The 13,312-nt window shown below is 36.7% G+C and overlaps 1 protein-coding gene across 2 annotated transcripts in view; it reads right to left on the bottom strand.

Annotated features, from left to right (window-relative positions):
* otogl (otogelin-like) overlaps window positions 1–13,312 on the bottom strand; it is a 52,331-nt gene that overhangs the window by 8,414 nt on the left and 30,605 nt on the right. For both annotated transcript variants that reach the window (XM_089135455.1, XM_089135454.1), the window contains exons 33-53: window positions 12,625–12,903; window positions 11,959–12,076; window positions 11,298–11,377; window positions 10,536–11,203; window positions 9,479–9,656; window positions 7,958–8,100; window positions 7,854–7,877; window positions 7,659–7,751; window positions 7,013–7,196; window positions 6,444–6,661; window positions 5,653–5,794; window positions 5,331–5,516; window positions 5,037–5,249; window positions 3,884–3,988; window positions 3,692–3,799; window positions 2,851–2,952; window positions 2,638–2,742; window positions 1,091–1,131; window positions 897–960; window positions 606–784; window positions 76–180 (exon numbers count right to left, since the gene is read on the bottom strand). In XM_089135455.1, the coding sequence (XP_088991581.1) occupies window positions 76–180; window positions 606–784; window positions 897–960; window positions 1,091–1,131; window positions 2,638–2,742; window positions 2,851–2,952; window positions 3,692–3,799; window positions 3,884–3,988; window positions 5,037–5,249; window positions 5,331–5,516; window positions 5,653–5,794; window positions 6,444–6,661; window positions 7,013–7,196; window positions 7,659–7,751; window positions 7,854–7,877; window positions 7,958–8,100; window positions 9,479–9,656; window positions 10,536–11,203; window positions 11,298–11,377; window positions 11,959–12,076; window positions 12,625–12,903 (3,335 nt within the window). The remainder of the gene's footprint in view (window positions 1–75; window positions 181–605; window positions 785–896; window positions 961–1,090; window positions 1,132–2,637; window positions 2,743–2,850; window positions 2,953–3,691; window positions 3,800–3,883; window positions 3,989–5,036; window positions 5,250–5,330; window positions 5,517–5,652; window positions 5,795–6,443; window positions 6,662–7,012; window positions 7,197–7,658; window positions 7,752–7,853; window positions 7,878–7,957; window positions 8,101–9,478; window positions 9,657–10,535; window positions 11,204–11,297; window positions 11,378–11,958; window positions 12,077–12,624; window positions 12,904–13,312) is intronic.

The following is a 13,312-nucleotide window of genomic DNA, read 5'->3' as shown; positions in this document are numbered from 1 at the left end:
AGTAAATAATGTCAGAAAGTTTCCTTCAAGGGTAAGTTTGGGGTTACATTAAAAAAAAGCTCTAATGCAGATTACCATAAATACTTCTGTAGTGCCGTTTTCACTTGGATATGAGCATGAGATGTTTTTGCAGGAGCCACAGCACACATGTGGATCAGATGATGGGACATAAACCTGATGCTACAAAGACAGAAATGTAAACAAAATAATGCAGATTTAAAAATTCTTAACACAAAAAAATTGGAAAAATATAAAAATAAGATATGTTATTTGCTATTCTGCACTTCTGAAATTTAGTTTATTCCATGAAATCCACAAAAAACAGTTTTAATTTGGTTTTACTATCCTCTACTGTCTGTTTAACCATTAGAAGGCTGAAATTGGTGCTGTACCTTTAAGACTTCTATATGTAAATCACTTCTGTTATGATTGACTAATCTCTACACTGTACATTGAAATATTTAATTTAGAAGAGCAATTTTTTTTCTCCCATGATATGTGCCTTTAAACTTGGACTTTCATAAATTTCATGGAACATCGTGAAAAAATATGTGGAAACATCCATTAATTCATATATTGAAAGTTGTATTAGTCATGTGACTTACAGGTTCACACTTCTCAGAGCAGTTGGCAGTGGTGACCTCCATGGCATAGAACCCGGTGCTGGGGTCTTTATGTGTGAGGCACTGAACCGTGTAACACAGTTCCCCCTCAAAATATTGCACCATAGACTGGCCCGGGTTCAATATTGTCACACCCTGAAACAGACACACTTCTGCCTTCTCTACACACACACACACACACACACGCAGAGATACATAAACACAGACTTGTGTTTCAGTTCCATTGAATAGCATGACATTTTGATTGTGTTAGTGTTTTAGTTTGAGTCTTACTGCAGTGAAACATTGGGCATCCACACGGCCCGCCAGATTCTGGATCCTCCACTTTCACTTCACCCTATAAAACAAAGGTCATGGAATAATACTGTACTTACAGAACAGTTCATTAGGGCTATGTAATTCATACACACAACAAAATGGACTTTATAAAGTGTATTCACACACAGAATACATTTTCGAACACTCACCGCAGCACATACGGGAACTGTAAAGTTCTGACACTGACATTCTAAAAACAACAAAAACAAATGTTACGAATGTAACTGTATGCATGCAAAAAATACTTTGGCAAATCATGGTGATATGGAACTTCGATACACTAGTTTGGGGTCGATAGATATTTTTATGTTTTTGAAAGTCTATTATGCTCACTAAGGCTGCATTTTATTTGATCAAAAATACAGTAAAACAGTAATATTGTGAAATTAAAATTTCTATTTAATGAATCGAAAGTAACAAAAGAAACAGCATTTATTGGAAATAGAAATATTTGCAACAATACAAATGTCTGTACTGCCAATATCCTTTAAAAAAAAAGACCCCAACATTTTAAAAGATAGTGTACTATGATTAGCTTATGCATTTATCATGCTATTTACATTGTATTTGTGTTCACAACACATGGAGATGGCACGGTACTTGTTAGTGTAACGTTATCTATAAGCTTTAACATGTTTTTAGCTTAAAGGAGAACTCCGGTCAATTTTAACATTGAGCGGTGTTGCCGACACCGTGTTATCCTCTTTTTAAACTTCGCACCCTGTTGACTTCAATGGGGCATGTTCTAAACCTGCTTTTAGCCTCTTAAAATCCTTGATTTGTCATTTTAAGTGCTCAGCCATGTGAGTGGTGTTATTAAGAGTGACCACGGTCAATCTGACTGCAGTAGATGTGAAATATATTAATAAAAATGATGTTAATTCAGCCAGCTCACATACCTGTATTTACTTCCTGTTTTTACTGTGTAGTCCACAGTAGTCGATTGTCGAGTTCGCGAAGTGCGATCATTGTTAACTAAGGAACAGTGGAGACTCAGAGTGTCAGCTGTTAGCCGATGACGGTGCTGTGTGATGTTCTGAGAATATCAGCTCAAATGGATCGTTCATCCGAATCAGATGTTGAACACCATGATCGCGTGCGCGAACTCGACAATCGACTACTGTGGACTTCGACCGAAAACTGGAAGTAAATACAGGTATGTGAGCTGGCTGAATTAACATCATTTTTATTAATATCTTTCACATCTACTGCAGTCAGATTGACCGTGGTCACTCTTAATAAAATAACTCACATGGCTGTGCACTTGTAAAGACAAATCAAGGATGTTAAGAGGCTAAAAGCAGGTTTAGAACATGCCCCATTGAAGTCAACAGGGTGTGAATTTTAAAAAGAGGATAACACGGTGTAGGCAACACTGATTTTTGTTGTTTTTGTCTGTACTGACAGCACTCCAAATGTACAAAAAAATGAGCTCAATGTTAAAATTTGCCCGGAGTTCTCCTTTAACTGTACTTTAATGTTTTTTTGTTTTTTTCAAAATCCACAAAAGGAAGAAAAGTACATAGAGGGACAAAATAATGCCTTCTAAAATGTCAAAAGGTGAATCTGAGGGTTTGAGTAAGGGTTATTCTGTAGTTACTATAATTATCTTGATCATCTTAAAAACAAAATGTCAAAAAGTCAAAGGGAAGCTGCAGTTTAGATATCTAGTTAAGTGTGTGCATGTGTCCAATACCGCAGTGTGTCTCTGGGCAGCAGCTGTCCGGCACGGGCCTCTTCACAAGCACAGCTCCAGTAGCACAACTCACACTGGCCTCAGGACACAGACTCATATCACACACTGAAAGATGTTGAAAAACACATCATGTTTCTCTGTTTCATTACCACACACAACATTTCCGGGCACTTTAGTACAGTGAGTGACTACTTGTGTTTTTGTTATAATTACCACAATGATACTGCGGACAGCAGTGATTCGTGGTGTTCATATCCACAGCCAGTATCTCTCCAAGCAGACACACTGGTATAGGTTCAATACAGGACTCGCACACTGCAAAACATATGCAAATTATTACTACAGCATGCCCTAATATCACAAAAAAATATAAATTATTTTTTTATATACAATGGATTATAATATGTAATTTCAGGCATTATAAATACTAGTATATTATAATAATAATTAGTGTGTACAATTCATATAATAATATAATTAATTATATATACAGGCTTCATAGAGTGTTAGAGCTTTTAGAACAGAATCTCATAAACAATGCATATTTGGGATTTTAATGTTTGATAATTAGTCATTACAATTATCTTAAATGTGTATTATTATTTATAAATATGTATTAATTATCTTAACCCTCTGGGTCTGAGGTGTTTTCTGGATCCTGGAGATGTTCTGACATTTGTGATTGTTTCTGTTACTTGTGACATTTTCATGGCTAAAGTCTGATTACATTGTATTCAGCACAAACACTGCTACAATAATATGTCAGCAGAATGCATGTTAAAGTTTGTAGTTTATAGATAATGACATTGATGCGTGGTTTGTGAAAAAAACGTCACTGAAATGAGGTCATGAAACCCATTCTGATTATTTCATTACAAGATTTCGGAAAATTGTATCACATAGCCTTGAATATTTGCTTTGATAATGTATTAACACGACCTTAGATTTTAGTACACACACACACACACACATATTTATTTATATTTCTGTATTGTCAGTATAGAGATGGAATGTCACCTGAAGAACTGAAGTATTTATAATGTATTATTATTACCACACATGTAGCTGTAGCAGCAGGCGTGTGCCCCTCTGACCTCCACCAGGAACTGATCTTCTCTGCAAATCGGGGCAGGGACACTTTGGCATGCCAGCGGATCACATTCTAACAGAGACCAATCAGAAGACTGACACTTATCAACTGATCACAGAACCAACCAATCAAAGAAAGGATTACATGAGCTCCTACCACATCTGTATTCGGGACAGCAGGACAAAGCGCTGTAGCCAATTACCAGCTTGTCTCCGTTCTCACAGCTAGGGACTTCACTCTGACAGATGGTGAGGTTACATTCTACACACACAGACAAACGCTTTTTTCCATACATATTTTTGTTTCATTTTCTTGGATGAAAAATACTGTACATTTTACATTTATTTGATTGTTTGTGCCATGTCAGCATAAAAGGCCATTTTTGTGGCAAGAACAAAAAGAGGCAACAAAATGAAGGTGATCGAGAAATATGATAATTTACACACAGAAATATCAAATCTAAACATTTTGCAAGAATGCTATGAAATTCTGTTTTGTTAACTTTTACTATTTAGGGATATAAATGGACCTAAATCAAACAGACATGGACTATTCTCAACTGCTCAACTCAAACTTTGATTTCATAAGATCCATACACCTTAGGTTGTGTGGCAAACAATAACTCCCAATTCATGTCTCTTAAACTCACCAAGGCTGCATTTATTTGCTAAAAATGTTTTGAAATGATTGAAATTTGATTACAATTTAAAGTAATTGCTTTCTATTTAAATATATTTAAAAAAATAATTTATTCCTGTGATGTCAAAGCTGAATTTTCAGTTTTCAATTTTCATACTGATTAATATTTTTGTGGCAACCATGATACATTATCTCAAGATTTGAAATTGAAATCTTTTGTAACATTACAAATGTCTGCGATCAAAAATGGCAGATATTTGCATTATTACAAAAGATTTTTCTTTAAACATGTCTTTTGAACATTAGTATAGTATGTAACATTAGCATTAGAGATGATAGCCTTCTAGCTCATAGCATATATACAAAGTACACCAAAGCTGCCAGGATGATATACTATATCCGATGGATTTGAGAAGCATATGAAGAGTTCAGATGCAAAAGCCTCTAAATGCCATTTGAAATTTTCTTCTTTAATGATGTTTTTTATCAAACTTGTATATTTAAGTTCAGTAATTTTACTTAAATAACAATTAATAGGTAATTATCATTGCCATTTAAGTGAAATTACTGAACTTAAATATACAAGTTTGATAAAAAAAATTTCAAATGGCATTTAGAGGCTTTTGCATCTGAACTCTTCATATATCCTTGTGTGTTTATAGGTTTATACCACAAATCTTCTTAGGGCAGCAGACTCCTTCCTCCAGCACGGCGACTGCATACTCTCCCTCCCTCTCACACAGCGGGGCAGGTTCATAACTGCAATCGGGTTCCACAGGAACCACACTACCGTTCTCCAGACACTTGAACAGACAGCAGCCACGCAGAGAGCCGTTCCACACATCACCCGGGGCACGTGGAGCACCATCGTTATCCGTACACACTGATCACATGGACATAACAGGCCATTATCACAAAAACACTTTTGCATTTTGCATGCAAATGCACAGTGTGGCATTCTCACCGCATTGGTCCTCGGTCACACAGAAGGCTGAGTCCGCCCGATGCAAGATGGAACCACTTTTACAAACGCACTCCTCTCTGATAGAAGAACAGGTGCTCTCCTCGTAGTAATCTCGGTTCTGACATGTTCGGGTCTTACATGTATTCACGCAGGGTTTATATTCCTTACCAGGAGGACATTTGAGTGCTGTGAAATGAAAAAACCAACACAAGTATACAAAAAGCATTTACACTACCAGTCAAAAGTTAAGACTGAGAAGTGTACATTTAGTTACACACATTTTCCGACATTTGAGCGGTAGAGTTTCTGTAAACACACTCACGGCAGAAGTTGCTTTTCCTCCAGCTGAAGCAGATCTGATGTGTGTAGCAAATGGCCACATAAGCAGCCAGGAAGTCACACTCATGCTCTTTATAATGCAGGTCACCAGCCCATATCTTATCACAGAAATTTTCTGGAGAAACCTGCAAAATGGCATTTGGAAATTCAATATAAAAGGGTCATGTGTCATATGTATGATATGAGTGGGAACTTTCATATGCGTACACAATCCAGTGGGGATGAAATTTTCCTAAATGACCCCAGAAAATTAGCAAAACATAAATATAAAGTAACAGTAAGTTGTCCTTTTTAATTTAATACTTTTTTTTCAGCTTTATTTCTATTACAAAACAATTGAGCAAATAATCGATTTAATTTTAGTAAACAATAATAACATTGGTAAAAATGGGATCAAAAAAGAGCAAACAATTTGATTTATATGCCAAATCATGTTTTCTTAAAATGTAATGTTTATTTAATTATTTAAATCTAAACCATCGAAATAAGATTTTAGAGTTAACATTAATCTATACTTATTTGAATATGTGTATGCATGTGTGTACAATTGTATGTTTAGGCTACATATATTCATATGTACAGTATATAGGAACTATACTATCCTGTTAGATTTTTGTATGTATAAGGAAAAGACGGAGGATCTTTGGGTATATTTTCTGTGAAGCTTATTTGTACTCTTTATATTTCTCCAATAAAAAAAAAATCTATACTTATTTAAATGAGCTTATATTAAAAGTAATGGATGTAAATGGGATGCCCATGTGTGTGTAGTACCTTGTGGTGGCATTTAGAGAAAGGTCTCTGGTTGAGCATGGTGAAACATTTGGAGCAGTTGCCGGTGGTGCAGTTGTCTCCCACTCTGCGGAAGTAATCTGTATCCTCTGACGTATCCACCATCCATCCGTGCAGAAACATAGGAATGTCCTCAACATCCCGGACCACAGTGCCGTTGGGCAGGCGCAGGTCATCAGCTGGATTACCATCGCAACATCCTGAGAAAGGAAACAAAATAGGTTGGTAACAAAATACTTACAATGACCACAATTAACCAAATACAGTTTAATTGTAAAAAGAAACATAGAAAAATTAAAACACACTAGCTTCCAGAATGAAAACAAGTAATATTCATACATTATCTGGATTTGGTTGTATTGTGAAAAGTAGGATATTATATCATTGGTTAATATTATTAGGTTAAATCAACAGAATGGTTTACATTTTGATGAAAGATCTTTTACACAAGCATGCTCTGATTATTTGTGCAAAATAGGATCACAGAAACTGAAAGGAAATTGGGTTATATTTGATTTCATAGTTTCAAAGTGTAAGCGCAACACACTGACCACAGAGCCCCCTAGTGGAGGTATTATCAGGAGCAGTGTACTGTAGAACCATAATGCCAGTGCTGTGGTACCACTTTATGTTGATCCCACCAGGTGTATCAATGATGTACATTGTCCCCGTGTCATCAATATGAAGGTTCTGTCTGGTAAGAGGAAGCCGGGCCGTAATCTGATTCACCGACACCTGCGTCACATCAAACCACAACAACATATAATCATGCTTCTATGAGCCACGATTAAGAGGAGGTACGAGATGCATTAATTAATTATAATATTTCTTCAGCAGTAAATCAGCATATTAGAATGATTTCTGAAGGATCATGTGACATTGAAAGCGGGGGGTAATGATGCTAAAAAAAATCAGCTTTGCCATCACAAAATAAAACATTCAAATAGAAAACAGTTCTTTTAAATTGTAATAATATTTCACAATATTGCTGTTTTTACTGTATTTTTGATCAAACAAACAGTCTTGGTCAGCATTAGAGAATTCTTTCAAAAGCATATTAAAAATCTTCACAACCCCAAACTGCTGACCTGTTGTGTACAGTACATGTTAAATAACTTCCTTAAACAAAAAAAACCCTGCAGTACACTTCCTTAACAAATGTCTAAACAGATTAAATCAGGTGGTGAACTGTATTACCTTTCTGTCCAAGCGGTTGATCATAATCCTGTACGAGTGAGTTGTAATGTTCAGCTTCTTAAAACACAGACCAGAGGTTCCACCAGTGGGAGTCTAACAGGATGTGAGAAAGAAAATAAGCTTGTGGCCCTGATTAGGATGATTATAGTGAATAACATTTTAACATAAATAAGCTAATACAAATAACACACTTACAGGTCTTCTGATGTAGTTCACACTCTGGAAAGAAAAGTAAAGTATTTAATAGAAACATAAAGAGGCATATTTAGAAGAGACATAGAGTGTTAGTGTAGGTTTACCTCACTGGTTGGGCATTTCTCAATGTGACCGACTATCTTCTCTCTGGGCAGCTGGACCAGAATATATGAACCGATGTCATACAGAGCCACATTATTCCCATCAAATGTGATCACACGCAGGTCAGAGATTATAGAGCAGCGACCTGACAGTACACACACACACTAAAAGTCAAAACTTGATCAGATTAACACTTTATATAACATAACCAGTCTTGTTATTGACTATTGCTTACAGTAATTGAAATAAAGCTGCCATAAATACGTAAATGAAAATTAAAAAATGCTGCCTTGCCAAATAACTGAAATAAACAATTTGAGGTTGAAGCACTTAAAACACTAACTGAAAATAAAGATATATAGAAATGAGAAAAGCACATTACTACTAAAATTAATAATAAAAAAAATAATAATAAAACAAAGCTAATTCAAACATTAAAAATTAATTACTGGGCTTATACTGTTGCGATGCAGGAGGAGGCAGACAAGGGGTTGGATCCAAATGCAGTGATTTATTAATAACAGTGAAAACTAAAAGGACAAAATACAAACAAAGGAAATACCCGCGATGGGGAAACAAAACGCAAACACGGAAAACATCAAAGGCAGGATAAACATGAGGAAGAGCACGGAGACAGGCGTCCACAAACATCAACGATAGACAAGGGAATGGAGAACAAACAGGGTTTAAATACACTGGAGACATGATGATGACAAACTACAATCAGGTGAGCACAATGACACAGGGCTGGCAGTGATGAGTGCTGGGGATCATGGGAAATGTAGTTTTAACACGAAGACGGTGAAACACGGGGCGGACAACAAGGAAACGTGACATGGAATGTGAACAGAGATGGGTGAAACAGAAAACAAGGGACAGACAACAAGGGATCATTACATATACACTATTATATATTATTAAATACATGTAAAAAAAAAAAAAATTAAATACACTACTATTCAAAAGTTTGGGGTCACTCACCAAGGCTGGATTTATTTGATCAAAAACAGTAAAAACAGTAATATTGTGAAATATTATTAGAATTTAAAATAACCGCGTTCTATGTGAAATTATTTTTATTTCTGTGGTGCAAAGCTACATTTTCAGCATCATTACTTCAGTCTTCAGTGTCACATGACATGACCATTCAGAAATCATTCTAATATGCTGATTTACTGCTAAAGAACATTTCCTATCATTTTCAATGTTGAAAACAGTTGTACTGCTCAATATTTTTGTAGAAACTGTGATTCATTTTATTTTGAGTTAAAAACTGTTTCATTTGAAATAGAAATCTTTTTTTATTACATTAAATGTTATACTTTCACTCTTGATCAGTTTAATGCATCCTTGCTGAATAAAAACTATACTATACTACTTTCTTAAAAAAATATATATATATACTATATATACTAAAAAAAGAGAGAAATATTACTGTGCCCAAACTTTTGAACAGTATAGTAGAGATAATAGTAAATTAACACTGACATAAAAATATCCATCTGAACGCGTGTATTTCTTACATGGGCACTGCCACAGTGGGCAGCAGGGGTCTGTGTTGGTCTGGATTGGTGTGCCCAGCAGGTTGCACTGTGGCTGGCTGATGTTGTATCGGCAGTGTTGGGACGAATTATGCAGCAACAGCTGTCCATTAACACAGATGTATTCACTGCACTCATCCACACGCAATGAATATGGAGGCTGTGTGGATATAAAACAAAGATGTTCATGAAATACAGAGTATTTAAACCCTTCTACAATAACTTCTCTGTAGAACATCAGGATTTCAAGTCTACTGTAAGACAAGGCAAGTTTTTTTATCCCTGTGATCTGTTCTTGTGTTATACTACAACAGGTATTACAACAGATCCATAAATTATTCATTGTACCACATCTTAACCCATGATGCTTCCCTTCAGGTGTCAACATCCTGGCAAATGGACAGGAATGACTCAAGAACATTGTAGAAGTGTTCACACTATGTGTATCAACTTTTAATCTTGAGGATGTGTATATTTATGGGCATGAGTGTAAATGTGTCAGTGAGATATCCAAGTCAAGACATCGGCTCTCACTTAATACTGTTGAAACCATCACTGATATCTCACAGAAAATGATTCGACAGTAACTAAGAGGCAAAACATTTTTTCTCGGAGAACACAGAAACTAGGAATGAGATTTGAACGATTCTCTGATTCTGAATCTGTAACTACAAGTTGTTGTATGAACAACCACTCACGAAATACAGCTATTTACGTAGGTCTCGAGTCTTATGTGCACAGGAGTAACAGCTTTTATTCAGTTTAATCCAATTTATCTTGAGTTTGACATGACAAAAGTAATGACTTCCGATTCAGGGAGTAAGATTGACAGATTCAACTGATTCACTTAGGGAGTTCCGATTCAAACAAATTCAAACTTACAACCCAAAAGAACCAGCTCAAAGAATCATTCACTCACAAGTCCACTGTGTATGTTTTTATGGTTGCGTGCAACAGTGTGATACCATGAATATCATTGAATCTTAAAACGAAATATTCAGAAAAAAAGTATTACCAACTCTAACACACAAACTCTTACCGTGCAGGGTCCCGTGGGTATGAGGAACGGAGTAAGAACTGTTGTTATTCCGGCTGTCTCGGGCGAAGGAGAGGGTGAAGGCATCATCTCAGAGGTTGTTGAAAAAGCTGTTGTAGTTGTAGAAGGCTCCTCGGTCGTCATGGAGACAGATGTTGTCTCTGTGGTGACGGTTGTTGAAGTAGGTTCTGAGGTTGTGGTCTCAGTAGTAACGACAGTGGTGGTTGTAACAGGCGGGACGGTGGTGGTAGTCGGAGAGGTCGTCTCTGGTTCGGTGGTGGCCTCGGGTGTGGTCAGCACCTCTGTGGTAGAGGTAGGTAATGCTAACGTGGTAAAAAGAGTTGTGGGCTGTGTAGTGGGTGTGGCTGTTGTGGTGGGCGCAGCAGTGCTGACTATAGGAGGTTCTGTGGTTGGTGGAGAGGAAGTTGTCGGAGTTTCAGTGGACGTGGTTGTGGCCAAAGTTGAAGAGAGTGTGGTTGGAGGTGATGTGGGTGTAGATGGGATGCCAATTAAATCATCTGCTTCTAAAGGTGTAGTTACGATTGTAGTACTGGCAGTCGTGCTCGGAGCTGTGCTCGGTGTTGCCGTTGTGGAGGAGGGAGGAGTTGTGGTTGTAGGAGCAGAGCTGGTCACAAACATGTAAGGAGTCGGGGTTGGAGAAAGCGTCACACCTGCGACAAGCACATTAGAAACAAGACGGGTACTAGACAGGTATAAATTTGTATAAAAGTGAGAAAGATGATGAAGTTTTAGTTTCACACGTACAATCTTCTTTGTACACACACCGCCTGGTCACTTCATCCAGAAGCATAGACTTGGGACAGCGTGGAAAACAACCTTCAGCCCTAAACCAGTTTAGAGAGTGAAAGATAACATATCAGACCTGGATTTTTACTTTTCCTGAAGAAATTGTGGTGGAGACTAGGAAGCATGTTTAAGACATTTCTATGACAAATAAGCACATACGTATTCATACTCTAATAAAAAACCCTTAATGCACTCTAAAGCAGTAGTTCTCAACCTTTTTTTATTTGAGGGCTCACCCAAATAAATGATTTTTATTTATATTAATTAAATTAATTAACCACAATTCATTTTGTTACTTCAGAAGAACTGTTCTCTTATTGAGGGAGAAAAAAAATCGTTTTTATTTATTTCATTATATTTGTAATATAAGAAACGAGCATGTTTTTAGAATTTTAATTTGATTATTTTAATCAATGAATGATAAATTATTAAATTAAAATAAAATAAATTAATAAATTATATCAATGAATAATAAATTATTAACTTTATTATTATCCTCCCCCTGGTTTTCTTTAATATTTTCCATTTGATTTTGGAGTAAAGCATTACAGTGCCATAGCAAGCACCTTTTGTAAAATTGTCATATATTATTATAGTATAGGCACATGCATGATCTTACGGAGGTAGAAACTGGCAGCGTGTGGCATCAGGGTCATTGCATGTTTTCACACATGGACTGGCACATGCGTGATATTTCCACTCGCACATCAAGCGGTAAGGGATCACAAAACTGCTCTCTAATATGCAGGAACACAACCACCATAGACAGACACACACAAAAAAAATAACATGAACATTACAGAAATAGTTGGGTAAATTTTACCACACGATACTCTGAGGTTTATTAGAGTTATACGGGTGTAGTTTCGGTGTAATATGAGTAATTCACGGCAGCGCCATCTTTGATTTTTAATGAGAATGAAAGCGATGGGCTGTACTTCAATGGGCTGTACTATTATTTAATGTGTTTTCGGATTGTTCTGCTCACAAAACACTGGAAAAATATCTTTCCAAGAAATGTCAGTTGACAAAAAACTCCCGACAACGTAAGCTGTGGAAAATTGTAAGTAATCTAGCCGCTTTATGCAGCTTTTTACAGCGGATGCCATTGGAAACACGGTAAGTCTATCCCTCACAGCCTCACTTTCATACCTGTCATGGCGCTGCTCTGAATAAGGTCTATATGAGAACATCTCATTCTATTAAATACTTGTTCAAAATGAAAAAAGAAAACCTGTCTGGGTATGATGAAAAGACACATTGTTATTTTCAGACACGGTCTTACCCTCAATGGTAAAACTGCTGCTGATTTTGAAGTTGTACGTGAGGTCGTAGTTCTGAGCATGTGCGTGCGTGTGTGAGAGAGTGAGGAAGACGCCCTTCTGGCTGTGCAACTCAAAGGATGATCGCCCTGGTAACCATAAACCCTGGTGGTGGATGAAGGTCGCCTGCCGTCGAAACTCTTCCCCGCTCTGCCAGTGTTCCAATCGCAACCCACGGTTCCCAGTAACACACAGGAAGTAGTTGGGCCTCTCCGCAGACTCCAGTGAGACAACAGGAAGTCCTAAACACAGCAAAATACCACACAATATCAGTAGATGCTATAAGATTGTAATCAAATGGTACATATGATGTACTGTAAATAAGTATTTTTTTCAGAGGTTTTTGTTCCAATTTTGTTCCATCGTCTAATAAGATGCGGGCATGTGATCAGCTAAGGACAAAAAAAGAAGGAAAACCTTAAAAATAATGAACAATCCTCATAAAAAAATCTGGAGATGGAGCTGTAAATGAAGCAATATTTAATACAAACCAAGCTGCCCTGAGACACCGAAAACACCAGATCATTGTATATCACATCAAAGCATGATGACCATTTTATGACCAGTGAATGACCATTTTAGTTAATAATCGTTTTAGACCATTTAAGTCATTTCGTTTGCAATTTGTTTTGTTTTGTTGTTAAAGTGAAG

Source organism: Pimephales promelas, chromosome 10 (genome assembly GCF_988280905.1).
Source record: "Pimephales promelas chromosome 10, fPimPro1.hap1.1, whole genome shotgun sequence".
Lineage (NCBI taxonomy): Eukaryota > Metazoa > Chordata > Actinopteri > Cypriniformes > Leuciscidae > Pimephales > Pimephales promelas.
Note: the sequence above shows the minus strand (reverse complement) of the source record. Positions and strands in the feature narration are given on the sequence as shown.